We start from the raw sequence: 18,606 nt of genomic DNA on the forward strand, positions 1-18,606 counted from the left end.
GGGATGTTCACAGGGTCCCCCTTCCTGCCCCCTGCGCGCCGCGGGCCCCAGCCCGGGTTTGGGGAGATTTCAGGACGCGGACAGCGCCCTGGCTGCCCATCTGAGGGGACTGGGTCGGGCTCCCGCCGCCCCCCAGCGCCGGGCTCACTCTCTTATTAATAAAAGTCCGGTTGCGCCAGGCGGCAGGTGCAGGCTCGGAACCCAGAGGTCCTCAGGGCCCCCTGCAGGCTGGAGGTGCGCGCCCGGGGGCTGCGGGCCCGGGCGCAGAGGGCGGCAGCGCGCGGACCAGGGTCTCGGGGATCGGCTCCAACAGGTGGGGCCGGCCGGGGGCGGCTAACGGGCGGTCTTCACCTCCTCTTCTCTTCCCTCGTTCCATCTCCTCCCTCCTCGTCGTCCTCCGCCTCGCAGGTCATGGCAGCGCCGGGCGGCAGGTTGGAGCCGCCGCCGCTCCCCGAGTACAGCTGCAGCTACGTGGTGTCGCGGCCGGTCTACAGCGAGCTCGCCTTCCAGCAGCAGTACGAGCGGCGCCTGCAGGAGCGCAAGACGCTGCGGGAGAGCCTGGCCAAGGGCTGCAGGTAGCAGCCGTGGCGGGCGGGGCGCGGGGCTCAGTGAAGCCGGGAATCCGGGCGCGCCGACCCGCGGGCGTGCCCGGCGGCGGAGTGTGGGATGCTGCGCCGCCCTGCAGGGTCGACCCGGCTTCGGTCAGCTCACGGACTCTGGCCTTCCCGGTGGGAGAGTGGCTCTATCATTCTCGGTCCGAATCGACCCTAGTCTCGGAAACTCATCTTTGGAGAGGGTGTGTTCGGGGAGCCGCATCTCCTTTTCCTCTCTTGAGGGCACCTGGAGTGCGCCCTGGGGTACAGAGGGTCCCCACGGCCTTCTCGTGAAGGCTAGGCTGAGGAGAGTGGGAGAGCAAGGTGCTCGATTACAGAGAGGTGATGGGTAACCCGTCACCTGACCAAGAATCCTTGAAAGCCCCAAACTCATCTAGGACGGATGCCACTCAGAGACACGAAGTGAAGGCGAGAACACGGAGCGCGTTGTGCTCCAAGCTGTCCACTGTCAGGCAGTAGGGCCCCCCGAGAAGAACCTCCATCAATCTCTAAACCCAAACGGGACACCCGTAAGTAGATATCACAAACAAAAAGGGAACTATCAGCTGCTGCTAGATTTTCTTTCTTTTAAAAAACCTTTTATTATAAAACATTTCAAACACATTCAAAAGTAGGCATAGTAGTGTAATGAACCCCCCCCCATGTTTTTACCCATCACCCAGCTTCAAATATGATCACCTCAAAGTTAATCTTGTTTCACCACATACTTGCCCTGCTCGACTTTTTTTTTTAACGTAAGTCCCATATGGTGTTTCTTTTTGTTTTTTATTTTGTCTGTATATATCTTTAGGGACTCAAAAAATACAACCACAATTCCATTATCACACACAAAAATTTTAAAATTCCTTAATATAAAAAATTAAGTCCAAAATTTCAAATTGTCTCATAAATATAATTTTTAAAATAATTTATTTGAATCAGGAGTCAAATAGTGTTCACCTACTTTTAATATGTTTCTTCTTTTACCTATAGGTTGTTGAATTTTAAAAACTAGATAGCAAGGTGCAGCAAGGTATAGATTCATCATGTAAAGGGTTGTAAAAACTGGCTCCAAGCTCCTATTGCCAAAATATACAGAGTTTGTTTATGTTTCTTGAAAGAAAAAGAGAAGAAGAAGAAAGTGCCTGGGTTAGAAGTCCAAAAATTAATCTCCATTTAAAGACCCTACATTGATCAATCTGGGGCTGGACCAGAAAATGAGTTCTTGCTTAGGGATATTTTCTCAGAGGATTAAGAAGGTGGGAGAGGGGAGGGAACACTTAATCCTGTGTTTTCTAGTACAGTGCATTTAAAAGGGTAAATAGAGTTCTTGGCAAAGACATGGTAAGCACTTCACTGTTAGTATTTTCCATGCAATTCCTATCCTTTTTTCTAAATAGTTAGAAACATTAGCAGAGTTCAGTTCAAAACTTTGTGATTTGCAGTGGGCTGTGACGGAGATTGGATTGGAAGTCCAGTTTTCTTGCCTTTTGACAGTTGTTCAAGAAAGAGAACACTTGGTGTGCTGAAGACTCTCCTGCCCATCTTGGACTGGCTCCCCAAATACCGGATCAAGGAATGGCTGCTTAGTGATACCATTTCGGGATTTAGTACTGGGCTAGTGGGGACACTGCAAGGTAAGATGGTGGTGGACTAGCTCCCAAATTATGGAGAACTGCAGTCTCCAGCAGCCGTTCCTAACTCTCCCCTCGCTCTCATGGGTCTGCAACAAAGGCTTGCTCACCCTCCACAGCCTTCATCTTTCCTCCAGAGTCTGCCCCTTAGTGGTGAGATTCCCCTGTTTCTCCTCTTCCTTGGAGTTCTCTTCCGGGGAAGCCCTGCTGCTTCTTTAGCTGCATGGCTCCAACTAGAGCCCTATCACCTAAGCAGCAGCTTCCCAATTTTCCCTGATCAGAACTCACAGTAAGAAATCTGCATTACATCATGATCTATACACACATATCTCAAGTTTTGTGAAATAATATTTACCCTCACTACAGGTGATACACTCTGCTATTTTCTATTCTGTCCTATTCTATTCTGCTTATATTTTTTAAATGATGATTGTAGGCCGTTAAATTATTTTACATTGCATACGTGGTCTTGACCTGCAGTTTGAAACTGACTTAAGGGAAAGGGAAGGACGTATTTTAGCCTGGACTACACGTAAGTGGCTTTTTCTCCCCTTACCTCCCCCTCCCCTTTTTAAATCCATCCCCGTATTTTAATCTTTTGGCAAAATGTCCCAACACAGGACATTTTTTAAACTGCCTTTGTGCCACATTTCCATGAACATCTTGGAAATCTATTGCATGGCTGGTGCATAGCAGTATGGGCATTCTCCTTTGTCCTCCACCCCCATCGTCTTGCTTCTGCCCTTGCCTCAACTCTACAAAGCTTCTGGACCATGAAAACAGAAATCTCATTTATTTATTATCATTTTATGGAGTATCTAGTAGGTGCCAGGCACTAGGTATTCTGACATGAATAAGATGCACCACCTGCTTTCAAGGAGCTCATAGTCCAGTGAGGAGATAGATAACAGTTCAATGGAAGGACCAACTGTATAGCAGGGGTAACATTGCTTGGGAAGGGAGTGCAAACAGGGGCACTCAACCCAGCCTTCGGAGACTGGGAATGGCTTCCTAGAGGAGGAGTCATCAGAGCTGTTTCCCTGAAGGGTAAGTCTCAGTTTGCCAAGTGATGGGAAGTAGGGTGGGGTAGAAATGTGTGTAGAGAGATGACTTGGAAATGGACTATTTCAGAAGTTAGTAATAGAGGTTGAGCAATGCCATGAGACAAAATTTGCCTATAGAGCTCTCAGCATTATTCAGATCAGGCCAGGGAGATTCCCACAGAGAAGGAAGATATTCTGTGGCCCCAGTGCAGAGCCACAGCCTGGCCAACCATGTTTTCAATCACAAAGGTGGGTGGGGCGGTGCGGTTCATACGTTAAATGATGCCAAGTGCCGTGTACACAGTGGACTTTAATAGCTGTGACATGGCAACGCCCTGTGGCTCCTGGGGGACAGGAACTGTCTAATTCATATTTGTTTAGCCAGTGCCTAGCATGAGACTGGCACAAAATAGGTGGCCCTGTAAACCTTTACTAAAGAGGACTGAATTGCATTCCTGATAATGAATCATCTTTATGTATGAAAAATGGTGTTTCAAGCTATATCCCCCAAGTGTTCATAGACAAGTATCTTATAAGAATTAACTTTAGTTTTAGTTTCGTTTATTAAGCATCCTGTCCAAGGTCATGGAGCTGGTAAGTTGTGGAGCTGGGATTTGAACCCAGAGTCTAATTCCTAGGATCTTAATTTATAAACGATGCAGTTCCTCACTTTATGACTGATACGCTTTCCAGAAACATTATCTCTATGAAGTTATCTTTGTAAGGTGAATTTCTGGGAGGTGAACGTGGTTCGTTCGTATGTTCATTCATCATTCATCATCATTCATTCATCGAATAACATATGTAGGCCAGCCATGGGGATTCAGTGGTTTACTGACAGGCATGGGTGGGTACTGACCTCACGGAGCTCATTTTAAGTGGGAGACAGAGGAATTAAATAAATAAGCAGATAAATAGAAAAATAATTACAGATTGTGATATCTGTTATGGTGGATTAAATAGGCTTGAATAGGGATTAATTTGGGGATGGAGTGTTTATTTTAGTTAGAGTGGTCAAGGAAGGCTTCCTGAGGGCGTGAAATTTAATCAGGGTCAGGAGGATGGGAAGGAGACACCCGTGTAAGGAGCAGAAAGAAGGGTTGTACCAGGCAAAGGTGCAAAGTCCCTGAGGTCAAAAAGAGCATAGTATTTTCAAGGGAGGAACGGGAAGAATTCCAGTGTGGGTGGAGGAGGGGGCGGGCTGGGGGGAGTGAACAGGAGGAGATAAGGTTAGACAGGGCCAGGACTAAGATGCGTAAATGAGTTACTCTCTGGGGGCCTTCTTCAATAATGCGCCCCAGGCACTTCGCTTGCTCGCTTGCCTCTCCCAAGTCCCAGCCCTGAGGATAGATGGTTCGGCTTGAAGCCAATCAAGCAGGAGATTAGAGAGAGCTGCAGAGATCTGAAATAAATATATACATTGCTTGGCTGCACCCGAGATTGAACCGGCGCCCCCTGCATTGGAAGTGAGAAGTCTTAACCACTGTACCACCAGGGAAGTCCCCTGAAATGTATTTTGGAGCAGGAATCACGGGTAATATACTGATGGATTGGGACTGGCTGAGGACCAGGACTGGGATGGAAAAGCAAGCATTTCCTTTTGGACATGCCACATTTGAGACGCCAAATATGGAGTTGGAGATCCTAGAAGTGGGAAGGTCATTGGAGAGGTCTGGGCTAGACATAAAAGTCCAGAAAGCATCACTTTAGAGGTGATATTTAAAGGAGTGGGAATGCCTGAAACTACCTAGGGAGAAAGGGCAGATGGGGAGGAGAATGGAGCTGGAGTACTTAAAGGTCGGGGAGTTGAGGAGGGGCCACAAAGAAACATGAGGAGGTTGGGCTCAGGAAGTTAGAGAAAAAGAACAGTCTGAGGAATGTGGGGTCAGAAGCCAAGAGAGGAGTTGTTTTCTTTTCTTTCTTTCTTTCCTTTTTTTTTAAGGATAGAGGGGTCTGTAGTATGGAATGCTCTTGGTGATGGAACACAGACAATACTTTTAAGAAGGTTTGCTGTGAAGCAGAGTAGAGAAATGGCTGTAAGCAGAGGCATAAAAGGCAAAGATAGAGTGATGGGAGGATATATTTTTCTTTTAATATAGGAGGTACTAGAACACAGATGTGACCCAGTGGACCATGAGATCTGTGGTCCATGAGGTAGAGGAGAAACAACTAAAAGTGACAAGAAGGAGCAAGTGTAGATCGGTTCAAGGATAGAAGTGGGAGGGCTGCTCCTTAAAGATAGGTGGGATATTTTCCCTCCATTTTCAAAGGAGAAAAGACAAACAAAACTGTGCAGATGCAGAGAGATTGGAAATTTTGGTAAAAAGCCAACAGGCATCTCATGGAGTCCATGTTTTGGTTGAAGTCTAGGATTCATCTCTAAACAGTGTCTGTAAGAGAAGGGGGATGGGAAGTTTGAGGGAAGTAGGGGAAGTCTGAGTAGCTATCTCGGGGTGAGGAAAAGCACACTTCCTGAGGAAATGAAATTGGATGGCCAGGCAGTGTGGAGTTCCCATCTGGGGCTTGTGATCATGAAATTTATGTGAAACTGGCCAGCCCAAATGTAGAGAACTTTAGTTCAGTTATCCAGCTGCTTGGATCCTGGCATGGAATAGGGTGATGCTTGGGTTTGGCCAGACTGGGGCTTTACCAGAGAAGACAGGGGAAGGAGAGAGAGAGTGAAGCCAGGAAGTTCAGAGTACTTGTGAAAATTCTATGGACAAGGAGGCAAGTGAATATGAGAGGCTGCCAAGGATAGTGGATCCGTTCATGGATTAGAAGCCTCCTGAGGACAAAGAAATGTTGCAGTAAGGATTTTGGAGTAGGTGAGCAGGGAGGCTAGGTGGCTGTAGGTGGAGAGCAGGAGGCTCAACGTTGAGGTGGCGCTGCAGTTTCTAGGGATGGCAAGGTCCACGCTATAACCAATATAACCACTGGCTGGGCAGCTGAGGGGTAGGGAAAAACTCATCGGAGTTACTGAGAAGCCAGAAATGCTAAGGATCATGAAATCTTTTTTACTTTTATTATTAACAAAAAGTTCCCACTAGGCAGCAAGAAATCAATGCAGCCCTTTTAGTGCTTTTTTTTTTTTTTTTTTGCGGTACTCGGGCCTCTCACTGCTGCGGCCTCTCCCGTCGCAGAGCACAGGCTCCGGATGCGCAGGCCCAGCGGCCACGGCTCACGGGCCCAGCCTCTCCGCGGCACGTGGGATCCTCCCAGACCGGGGCACGAACCCGCGTCCCCTGCATCAGCAGGCGGATTCTCAACCACTGTGCCACCAGGGAAGCCCCCTAGTGCTATTTTTAATCGTACCTATGGGGAACCTGCTCTCTACTTTCTATGGATACTTTTGCCTTCTAGATGCTTCTGAATGTTTGCTAGCACCTTTATCAATATGTGCCACCATCCTACATAGGAAGGGTGCCAACACAAGAGATTCCATAGTTTAAATCAATGGCTTAGATTTCTTTACAAATTACGTAATTTCAAAATTGTTGTACCAAATTCCCTTATAATATGCTTACAGTATATCTGAGTAGCAGTTGTCCTGAAATAGGATACTTTGTGAAAACTGAAAAAGCCCCCATTTTCCAGGCCTGTAAGGACTGCAGAGCCCAGTTTAGGCAAGTGGAAGTTTGAGAAAGACTTGAAAATAATACATAGACTTGAAAAAAATACAAATACTTGGAAAAAACACTCTCAACAACTGCGCCACCAGGGAAGCCCTCTTTTATTTTTTAATATTTAAAAAAAATTTTTTTTGCTTTTGTTTTTGCTCCTTCTTTTCTTGTCTTCCCTTTGTGGCCTCACCTTTCTACTCTATGCTCTTGGGATGACTGTTTATTGCAATTCCTTGTTGTAATTTATATATGAAAACATTTGCATCAGTAATACAGATTCTTCTAGAATGAAAACTCTCTAAGGGCAGAGACTTTGTTTTGTCCACTCCCATATTCCCCCAAACCTAGAACAGTGCCTGGCACATGGAGGGTACATAATCAATAGTTGCTGAATGAATGAATGTTTATTGTGGGAAACTAGAAAATACATATAAGGAACATGAAAAAAATACCTCTTCAACAAATGAGAAGTCTCCTTTGATCCTAGCATATAGATAACCCACTAAACCCATATTTTAGTAAATATTCTACTAGACACATAAATGCACATCTACGTAAAGGTATAAAGAAATGTGTGAGAACGGTAAGCACTAAATTCAGGATAGTGGTTGATTCCTGAGGGTGGAGGGAGGAAAGACGATGTGAATGAGAAAGACTATATAGAGAGTTTCAACTGTACTGGCAATAATTTACTTCTTAAGCTAGAGGGTGGGTACATGGGTGTTTATTATATTATAGTCTTTGCATACCTGAATTCTGTTAAATCTTTTCATATTTTTAAATGCTTACAACAAACACGTTTACTTTAACAAAAGTGGAAGCATGCGTACTGATCACTATTTTGTGGGTTTTTTTTTTTTTTTTGGCCGCTCTGCTCACTTGTGGGATCTTAGTTCCCTGACCAGGGATTGAACCTGGGCCATGGCAGTGAAAGTGCCAAGTCCTAACCACTGGACCACCAGGGAATTCCCTGATCACTATTTTGAATCCTGCCTTTTCTCACTTATTTCTTATATGCACTTTATTGTACTAGAGATAGGTAAATTATTAGTAGTAAATTATTTCTATGCAGCACATCAACTTCATTTCATAGAATTACAGTATAATTTAGTTAACCACTTCCCTGTTTTGAAACATTCATTCAATAAATAATTTGGGGCACTCAGAGGCTAAGATATTTAGGTTGTTGCCACTTTTTTTTTTTTTTACTGTTATAAATGTAATCCTTTATTAATGACCCAAAGGTCAAAGGGCTTGGTTTTCTCTCATTGTGAGTGAGTAAAATGTAGGGAGGTAATAGAGAGTAAGATGTGCTGACTACCTAAGAAGCATTTAATCAAAAAAAACCCACAGGAGAAGGAAAGGGCTATGGACTGAATGTTTGTGTTCCTCCAAAATTCTTATCTTGAAGCCTTAATCCCCATTGTGATAATATTTGGAGGTGGGAGCCTTTGGGAAGTAATCAGGTAGAGTCCCCTTATAAAAAGAGGAAGAGGCCAGAGCTCACTCTCTCTGTGCCATGTGAGGATACAACAAGAAGGCAGCCATCTGCAAACCAGAAAGAGGGCCCTCACCAGACACTGAAACTGCTGGTACTTTGATCCTGAAGCTCTCAGTCTTCAGAACCGTGAGAAATAGATGTTTGTTGTTTAAGGCAAAAAACAAACAAAAAGCCAACACATTATTGTCTTCCACTGCCATGTACACAGAAAGGTTGAGATTTCTCCATACAGTGTGACATTCATGGACCCAGAAGCCACTTGGGATAGCCTAGCGAAGGTGTTGATCTCCTAGTGGAGAGCCTATGCTATGTACAAAGGTCAGATTTTTTCTTTGTTTGGATCTAACTTCTGTTCCCCCACAAGAAAGGAGAAAGGGCAGGCAACAATGACTGTGTTCCTCACAGCACTGAAACACTGAATTCAGACAAACCCAGCCTGAGCCTTTGAACTGAATTGATCAAGTTTTTTTTTTTTTTTTTTTTTTTTTTTTTTGCGGTACATGGGCCTCTCACTGTTGTGGGTTCTCCGATGGCGGAGCACAGGCTCCGGATGCGCAGGCTCAGTGGCCATGGCTCACGGGCCCAGCCGCTCCGCAGCATGTGGGATCTTCCCGGACCGGGGCACGAACCCGCGTCCCCCGCATGGGTAGGCGGACTCTCAACCACTGCGCCACCAGGGAAGCCCTTGATCAAGTTTTTAATCAACAACTGACTTGACTTTCTTTTTCCACTCACCTGATGATTGAGCTACTAATCAGTTGAGTCAGCTCCTTTGAGCAGGTGATACGTGAGCTGCAATCGTTATCCCAGCTGATTTGAATCATGTTCTGCATCCTAGCGTAGTAAGGAAATCAATCAGAATGAGCTGTAAGTTGAAGAGATCTATGAAAAGGCCTTTCTCTGTACCGTAGACATAAAGCATAACTTTTGTTTCTGAATTTGATCATTTTGGATGTACTTTCAGGCATGGCGTATGCTCTACTAGCTGCTGTTCCTGTTGGATATGGTCTCTACTCTGCTTTTTTTCCTATCCTGACATACTTTATCTTCGGAACATCAAGACACATCTCAGTTGGTAATTATAAGCATATACAATTCTATTTGTTCACATTTAACGTGTTTGGGCTATATTATGTGTGTTCTGCTTCCATATCTTTGTTAATGTTTTCTAGGGAGATAGGGCATCAGTGCTTTACCCGCTTTTCCTATTCAATGATGCAATGGTTCTTAAGTGTAAAGTGTAAGCTTTACACTTAATCCCCTTTTTTTTAATGAAGAGGAGAAAATTGAAAGATTATTAAAAAATTGTAGTCTACCTTCAAATCTTAGCATGTTTTGCTTTTCAAAAATGTAATACATTTGACTCTATATTTAGAAAGTGTTCTAAAATTAAAAATGACAAGGGAAAAAAAATCTTCAAGAGGTCTTCAAACCTGCTGTTTTACTAGATTAACTTAGCTTTTACTAAATTATGTTCATCAAATACATATTCATTGTCTTATTAAAGAGCATACTTATTTTAAGTCACTAATATTGGAAGACTGGCAAAATCGTGCCACAACAATTTAGAAACTGAGCTTGGCTGTCCTTCTTGGTATGGCCCAAAATAGATTTATTTCCTGAACTTCCTAAAATTTGAATTTTCTTCTGCTAAAATGTTCTAGTAAATGAGTGTTTTAATGCTATTTTGCAACGTTGACATTTACACTTGAGATAACTTTTCGCCTACATCCATCTGCTGGCTAGACATGTGTACCTGGGCAATCCTTTTGAAACAAATGCAGCCATCTACTACTATATCCCCAGCCCATATCCTTATCCTTCGTTGTATTTCCCCCAGTGTCTGGCATATTGCCTTGTCTATAAAAGGAGATCAGAATGAGGTTATTGACTAAAATAACTTTCTCACCTGGGAGAGTAGATCAGTATCAAATGCATGGCGAGGTGAGGAACACAGAAGCTGATTTGTTTCTCTTTGGTGTTCTATACATTTAGACACTCCGGGTTACTGGATTTTGGTACTGAGCCCTCCCAGCTGTTAAAGCCTTCCATGATCAAAGGATAGGATCATCATCATCATGGATAAAAACATCAGTAGTGAATGGAGCAGCTGCTGAAAGAAAAGTACTTTTGAAACGTAGAATCTTACAGACTGGCATTTGATATGAAAAAATTTGTCTTGGAAAGAGAAAAAGAGAAACTCTATACTCCCTTTGCTATTTCTTTAACCTAATTTTGATCAGGTGATATTGATCAAGGTCCTTATCTCCACAGAGATCAGGACGTTGGATGCTCTAGGAAATGAACTTACCTGTAATAAAAATAAGATGGAACAAGTAATGGCTCAGCCAGTATGCCATTTCTGCCAGGAAACCTTTCTTGACAACTCCTCCCTCCACCCCCCATGTCCCACCCATATACGTGAAGATCACACACAGATAGGTTAGACACCCTTCCTGTGTGCTTACAAAGCAGTCTGAAAGCTGTATTACAATGACCCACCTACATGTCTCTCTTGCTCATTTCTGGGTCATGAATGCATTGAAGCATCTACTTTTTAGCTTTTTTTTGTGAACAAACAGTATTTTCCCAATCACAGCTAATTACTTCACACATCTTTCTAATCCTATGTAGACATGTTGAGCCTAAACATTTGCAATTAATAATAATAATTTTTTAAAGTTTTTTTATGGAGGTATAGTTGATTTACAAGTGATTAATAATTATTAGTTGATAAGAGACTTTTTTTCCCCCAGGACCTTTCCCAGTGGTCAGTTTAATGGTGGGATCTGTTGTTCTGAGCATGGCCCCCGACGAACACTTTCTCATGTCCAGCAGTAATGGAACTACACTGAATACCACCATGATAGACTCTGCAGCTAGAGACGCAGCAAGAGTATTGATTGCGAGCACCCTTACTCTTTTGGTTGGAATCATACAGGTAATGGGCTTACAAGGAATATACAGATTGGCATGATTTGTATTTGAAAGAATTAACTGTAGAGCATGTGGACGTAAAGATTCATTTAAAAGCAAAACAAATCAATTTACCGACCCCTCAAAGTTATTTTTTAAGTTATATTGTTTTAGGTCAGATGCTAAAATAGTCAGCAAGCCCCCACTTATTAAGGCTCACTTAATCATCAAAGTCAGAGACAGAAAAAAAAAAAAAAAAAGGCAGAAGAACATGTGTGATTCAAATGAGACTAAGAGAAGGGAAATGTGCCAGAACCCATAAAGAGAAAAAAAATGTTCTGTTGAGCAGAGCCATGGAAACTGCAAGTCACAGAAATAAGCTACATGAATTTTTCTTTTCTTATTACATATCTAGAAATACTTAATGTTCGTACTACACATGGTTTTCAAATTTTAGAGTGGTGGAGGAGAGAGGGCATTAAGAAATTCAGATTTCTTTCCTACAAGTATTTTTGTGTTATCGGCAGGCTACCAGAGTTTTAATTGGTGTTAAGTTTAATTCATTAATAGTTCAAAAGGGTTGATCCTTCTCCCAGGCAAACATTTAATTTTTCCTTCCTTCTTCTTGTTCTAGTTGATATTTGGAGGTTTGCAGATTGGATTCATTGTGAGGTACCTGGCAGATCCTTTGGTTGGTGGATTCACAACAGCTGCTGCCTTCCAAGTGTTGGTCTCACAGCTAAAGATTGTCCTCAATGTTTCAACCAAAAACTATAATGGAATTCTCTCCATTATCTATGTAAGTGCTGCTTCTTAATCCAGGGATGGCTCACTTTTCCTCTTGAACTTGAGTCTGGAGAGTGTACGTTCCTCCATGCCATACTTTGGGAGTCACTGAACATACTCTTCTCTGAAAGAAGCAGTAGAATCAGGGGTAACATTGAAAAAGGCAGATTTTGTAAAACATTGTTCTCAGTTGATCAAAATAGTTTCAGAAGTATCATTGCTCTTAAAAATATTAACGAAAACAAAGTGCCACAGTGAAGACTGGCCTGGGAGGCAGCAGACTTGAACCCCATTCTCAATTTTGCCTCTGCTAAGCTAAGTGACCTTGGACACATGGTGTAGGACAGTGGCTGAAAGCTCAGTTTGGATGAACGGGATTCATATCCTGACCCTATTGTTTATTATTTGCACTATTACATGAGCAAATCACCATGCCTCAGCTTCCTTCTCCATAAAATGGAGTTGGTAGTAATATCTACCAATTAAGTTAAATAAGGATATATGAGAAGCACTTGGCCTAGGGGCTGGCATATAACAAGTTCTCAAAAAAAAAAGTGTTATTTTGAAATTATTATTTCACATCTCAAGGCTTCTTTTCTGTTTTATTTATAAAGTGAAATGATTGGAGATGTACCTCTAAAGCCCTTTTTAACTGTGAGAGTCCATAAAATGCATAATGTAAATGTCTCAGCAATTATAGACGAAGAGGAACATTAGATTCAGAGATGATTCAACATGCAAAAGAGATGCAAAAGAAGGATGTAGATCACACTAATTAGATTTGAAAAAGTTCTTGGATCTAAATGTATGTTCTATATAAAGCATGTTATCAACGCTTGAAAAATGGTGGTAATAGTAACATGATGTCACCCTAGCTTGGGGAGAATGATACAAGGCAAATACAATGTGCCAGCGTTAAGAATGAGTTTGAGTCCTTTAATGACCCATGTATTAGCTTCTAAAATGATGTAAGGCCATGCATACATATCTAAAAATTAGTGAGGTGGACAGGAATTTGCTCAGGTTCACAGCAGTGCCATAATCCCACATTACTCTGTCCATTCAACAGACATACCGAGTGCCTATTCCAGGCCAGATACTGTGCTAGGCAGTGGGACTAGGTAGAGGAGCCAGTTTAACATAGTGATTAAGATCATAGACTTTGGGCTTCCCTGGTGGCGCAATGGTTGAGAGTCCGCCTGCCGATGCAGGGGACATGGGTTCGTGCCCCGGTCCGGGAAGATCCCACATGCCGCGGAGCGGCTGGGCCCGTGAGCCATGGCCGCTGAGCCTGCGCGTCCGGAGCCTGTGCTCCACAACGGGCGAGGCCACAACAGTGAGAGGCCCGCGTACCGCAAAAAAAAAAAAAAAAAAAGATCATAGACTTTGAACTTCAATAGACTTGAGTTGAAGTCTTGGTTCCACCACCTATGACACATGTGATTCTGGTCATGTCATATTTAACTTTTCTAAGCCTCAGTGTTCTCAGCTGTAAAATGGGAGTAATGAGAGTAGCTGCTTGTTAGCATTCTGAGGATTAAAAATGAAAATTTGTGTAAAGCACTTAGTACAATACCAGGCTCATAGTAACAATCCAGTTCATTATTGTTATTTTCATTATCATGATGATCAGACCTCATGGAACTTACTGTTCACTTCCCAAGGACCCAGCGTATTAGCAGATGTTTTTTCATTCATCATTATTTCTGTCACTGTTGATTTTTTTCCTACTAAGACCTTGGTTTGCTTTGAGACCTTCTGACTACCTTTTTCTGAGAGGCTGTCTCACTTTTGCAGTCCCTACACACCATTTTTTTTTTTTGCTTTCCTACTTTCTCTATCAACTGTTCATTCATTTATTCCTTCATTGTCATTCATTCATCTTTTCAATAAGTATTTATTGAAACCTGCCATGTGCCAGGCACTGTTCACTCCCTGTACAAACCCACTTACTCCTGAATCCACCAAGACACTCCGACTGAGTGTGCTCGCCTCCTCGTGTGAACATCGCTAGGCCTGCATCCTCACAGATCACAGGAGGCCTAGGCCGTTGGGTGACCTGGGTCCTTGGCCACTGCTGGACTTCCACACACAGGGGACAGAAATAGTCCTTCTAGTCTCCTAGGACTATGTTTAAGATGAAGCTTGCTACAAATAACCCCACTTTCAACAGAGACCAAAGTAACCAGGAAACACTAGAACAAGGTCAAAAATAGTTTTTAAACTATTATGTGACTTATGTCCTGTTGAACATTATTCTTGAAGCCTCAGGTTAGAATGTGTTACAGAATTCTGCAAGCAATTCCTCCCAGGCCAGCCAAGTTGGATAAAAATACTTCAATCATTCTTGTGTGAGGATGAATATAAGCTTGCTCCTCTGGAAAAAAAAAAAAAAAGAATCAGCAGGTCTGGAAATAATTGCATAAGGGTTGAATGAGCCACTCAGTACCTGAACAGAGAATTCTGCTTATGATATTACCAGTTGCTATTATTCGTGAAAGAATCCTTCAACACATGCAGGGCAGCTGTGGATTCCTCCAGGAAAGACTGTAAGATTGTTGTAAGATGCTGTCCCTGGAATGTAGTTAACATCCCTTTTGTTATAAGCTTGTGCTCTGGATCGCCTGCCTGCTCCTTCCTCCAAAAAAAAAAAGGAAATAATGAATACAAGTAATGGGAGGAGGAAATATTGGGAAAGAAAGAAAAATAGAAACTTGTTTACAAATGCCAGAGATGCTGGGTACAAGAGACAGAAAGGAAAATTGTCAGAATTCAGAACTAGTAATAGTCAAGCTACCAGGTAACTACTCAATCATGTAAGTAAATCACACAGTCCATTTCCAAGTGGTTATGCCTTCCTACCGTTCACTCTGAATGGTTTGTCTCAATAGACAAGGGAAGCCTTTCTGCTTGCTGACAAAATTGACGTTACCTCCCCATTTCTTCCCCTAATGAGGAGGAAAACCACATGGAAAAGTTCTGCCCAGATGGTGGGAGTTTTGAGAGCTACCACTAAGCTCGATCAGATTCATTACTTCGAATCTATTTCAGTATGTAAAAATGAAGCCATTATAAAAGGAAAGTAACATTTTAAGGGTTGATCTTATATATGCAACAGAAGTTCTGGTAGGAGGAGATGCCTGACAGCAAGGGCTGATTATGAGGGATTTTTTATATTCATAGAGATAAGATGAATTAAAATAAATTTGGCACCAAAAGTTAACCAGTGAATTTCCTCATATGTAATATCAGGTATAATTTTTAACTTAAGGCTTCATATACCCAGAAGGAAGAAATTCTGTAAATGAAATGGTTCTAAAATTCTCCAAGCATGGTAGGAAATATAGTAAAATATTACCCATTCTGAAAAGTTTCATTATCTTGATTTGAACTGGTCAGAATACTAGGCTGAAATATGGAATCATAAGTATATCCATATTTTAAACACATTTGAGTAAGTATTTTAATAGTAAACTAAATTAGAATTACTTTACAGTGCTTTCGTAAAGTCTCATTTCTATATCTTTGAGTACAATCTGACTACTTCAGTTTCTATGGGTGAATTTTATTTCCACATAGATTAAGCTTTCTATTGTAGAACTTTTCATAAGAAATTCCGAATAAAATCAACTATACTCCAGTATAAAATAAAAATTAAAAAAAAGATTCTGAATAACTACTCAGTATAGGTAATTAATATATTCATATGCCTTGTTTGATGCAATTGTGTAATATAAACTGATTTTAGTTTTTGCAACTCATATTACATTTTTAATACACCACAGGTGCTTTTTCTTCGAAGGTCTAAGTGACTCTCATAGATTACATGACAATCCTGTAGTGATCACTTTTGTAAGGTGAAAGTTTTTAGCATCGGGATAGGTATTCTGATTGTTCTTAAGTTTGAATATTTCCGTCTTGCATTGAGAGTAAACCTTTATTGTATAGACAATTAATTGAGGTATTATATCTAGCTCATGAATTAATCAGGGTCATCATCAGAAAATTGATTATGTAAAGGGCCAGACAGCAATAACTTCAAGACTCTGAGTTGTTTGTATAGGGCTCTTTACTGCTATGGTAAATGCCTTAAATTCTTGAGTTGTTGTGTCCGCTTGTGGTAGTAGTTTTTTTGTTTGTTTTTTTTTTTGTTTTCCTTTTTCACCCTGCTATCACTTGCATCATCTTGTTACTATCAATGTATCTGCCTCTAGCAATTTTTACTGACTCTGGAAAGCAGACAAAGTAAATGTGCTAGTATTGTGTTTAAAGCAAGGGCAAAAATAGTCAGTGAAAGTCCAAGAGGCTTCCTACAAGTCAGATTCTCGAACTCTTATTCAAGCACTTGGTGGCATGTATTTTGCTTGCACAGTAGCTTCTCCTCTCATTCCCTTACTCCTGAATGTTTTCCAAAGCGGTGGAGGTTGCTGGCAAGATGACTCGTACATTTCAGTGAGCACTATACATAACTGTTACCAGATTGTTGTTATAATTATTTTAAGTAATATTTTATCTTCATATAAAAATATATCTATAAAAGGACTCATTCAAAGAAAGGTAACCTTCACTGGGAGATTAGTCGTCTCGAAGAATCGAGGAATACCTTCTAAAGTCATGCCTTCTACAGGACTGAAGTTCCTGTAACAAAGATATTAGTGTTCTCCTCCGGGATTCTTCCTTGCTAATCTCCCTTGATTCCCAGAAACCTCCTATTTACAAAACAAAACAAGTTTTTCTTGAGCTGTCTTGTCTGTCCACTTGGAAAGAGTTAGTTTTATTTAAGTCACCTTAGTTCAAGTTTGAACTAAGTACCAAATTAATTTCCAAAAATTTATACTTGACCTATATATCAATTCAATAGCTTTTCTTTGCCATAAAGAATGGATCAGTCTGTATGTATCTACATATGAAGAATTTTAGGGATTTTTATTCTCATCTGTATCATTCAGGTTTAGTGAAGAGCTTTACCTAAAATATTAGTTAACTGGGACTTTTGGTTTATCAGTTTTTAATCTCAATAATACATATGAACATGGTGGAAATTAGGTCACTTAATAGCACCTGTAAAACCACTTAAGGTATAAACTTTTAAAGCTTTTCTGCAAGCAAAAGACAGGATATAATGATATACTCTCTTTTAAAAGATCTCATTCTTATTGTAAAAAATACAGATAAGCAAAAATAAGAAAGCAGAAATCACCCATACTTTTACCACTTCAAGTTAACCATCATTAATAACTTGGTATATATATTGCAAAGATTGGATGTCAGTGGTCTGTATATTAACCAACACATTTTTATAATTTTACATGAAATTCTTAAGTGCTCTTTGATGATGATATGATTTTTCATATGGGAACTATATAAAAACATTTTTTTTTACAGACTCTAATTGAGATTTTTCAAAATATTGGTAACACTAATCTTGCTGATTTCATTGCTGGATTACTCACCATTATCATCTGTATGGCAGTTAAGGAATTAAATGATCGATTTAAACACAAAATCCCAGTCCCTATTCCTATAGAAGTGATTGTGGTAAGTAGAATGTGTAATTAGAAAATTCAGCATTAATTAGTTTGATAAGAAAGGAATTGTTAAAACAAATGGACTTTTTTTTTAACCTCTTTTGTTTTATTTCAGACAATAATAGCTACTGCCATTTCATATGGAGTTGACCTGGAAAAAAACTATAACGCTGGCATTGTTAAGTCCATCCCAAGTGGGTGAGTATGGAGTTCCTCTTAGGCAATACTAATATATTGTCAGTGCTTTCTGTTTAAATGAAACTTAAGCTTCATTTCATTGGTCTTATTTGTGTGTGATCTTAAAGAAATACCCATTTGTGCAAACTATCAGATAAACAGTATGTGTGTAGATAAAGATCAAGCCATTTGTATAAAAGAGACCCGCATATGCTCTCTCTTTTTCTTTTTCTTTTTCTTTTTTTTCTTTTGCGATATGCGGGCCTCTCACTGTTGTGGCCTCTCGCGTTGCGGAGCACAGGCTCCGGACCCGCAGGCTCAGCTGCCGGGGCTCACGGGCCCAGCCGCTCCGCAGCATGTGGGATCTTCCGGGACCGGGGCACAAACCCGCGTCCCCTGCATCGGCAGGCGGACTCTCAACCACTGCGCCACCAGGGAAGCCCTCTCTTTTTCTTTATGTTCTTAAAATGTGGCAGGACATGCACTTTTAATGCCAGATTCCTGATTTAAACTCACATATACAATTACAGTATACTATACATACTGTAGAATCATGGTTAGTAACATTTATTGTACTGAGAACAATCTGCTTAAGGAAAAAGGGACATCTGGCCTAAATTCTCCTCCATTTAGTTTAATCCATCTTAGATAATAATTATATCATTTGTGCCTATAAATAAAATGCATGATCTCTAAGGGAGGTTTGATATATTTGATAGTTTGATGAATTAAAAGAGTAAAGAACTAAGGTTCTTTGTCTACTTCTGTCACCATCTAGTCCTGTGGCCCTGGCAGTTTCTCCTATGAC

The 18,606-nt window shown here is 41.3% G+C and overlaps 1 protein-coding gene across 1 annotated transcript in view; it reads left to right on the forward strand.

The window, feature by feature from the left end:
- Positions 1-411: 411 nt before the first annotated feature.
- Positions 412-18,606, forward strand: part of SLC26A4 (solute carrier family 26 member 4) — a gene marked incomplete at both ends in the record, with an annotated part of 48,699 nt that continues 30,504 nt past the window's right edge. Inside the window, 7 exons of the mRNA XM_082661934.1 lie at positions 412-575; positions 2,091-2,230; positions 9,356-9,466; positions 11,148-11,332; positions 11,942-12,106; positions 17,479-17,631; positions 17,737-17,819. Coding sequence (XP_082518060.1) covers positions 412-575; positions 2,091-2,230; positions 9,356-9,466; positions 11,148-11,332; positions 11,942-12,106; positions 17,479-17,631; positions 17,737-17,819 — 1,001 coding nt within the window. The remainder of the gene's footprint in view (positions 576-2,090; positions 2,231-9,355; positions 9,467-11,147; positions 11,333-11,941; positions 12,107-17,478; positions 17,632-17,736; positions 17,820-18,606) is intronic.

The sequence above is a fragment of the Grampus griseus genome (assembly GCF_964374135.1).
Source record: "Grampus griseus genome assembly, chromosome: 9".
In the NCBI taxonomy this organism is placed as follows: Eukaryota; Metazoa; Chordata; class Mammalia; order Artiodactyla; family Delphinidae; genus Grampus; species Grampus griseus.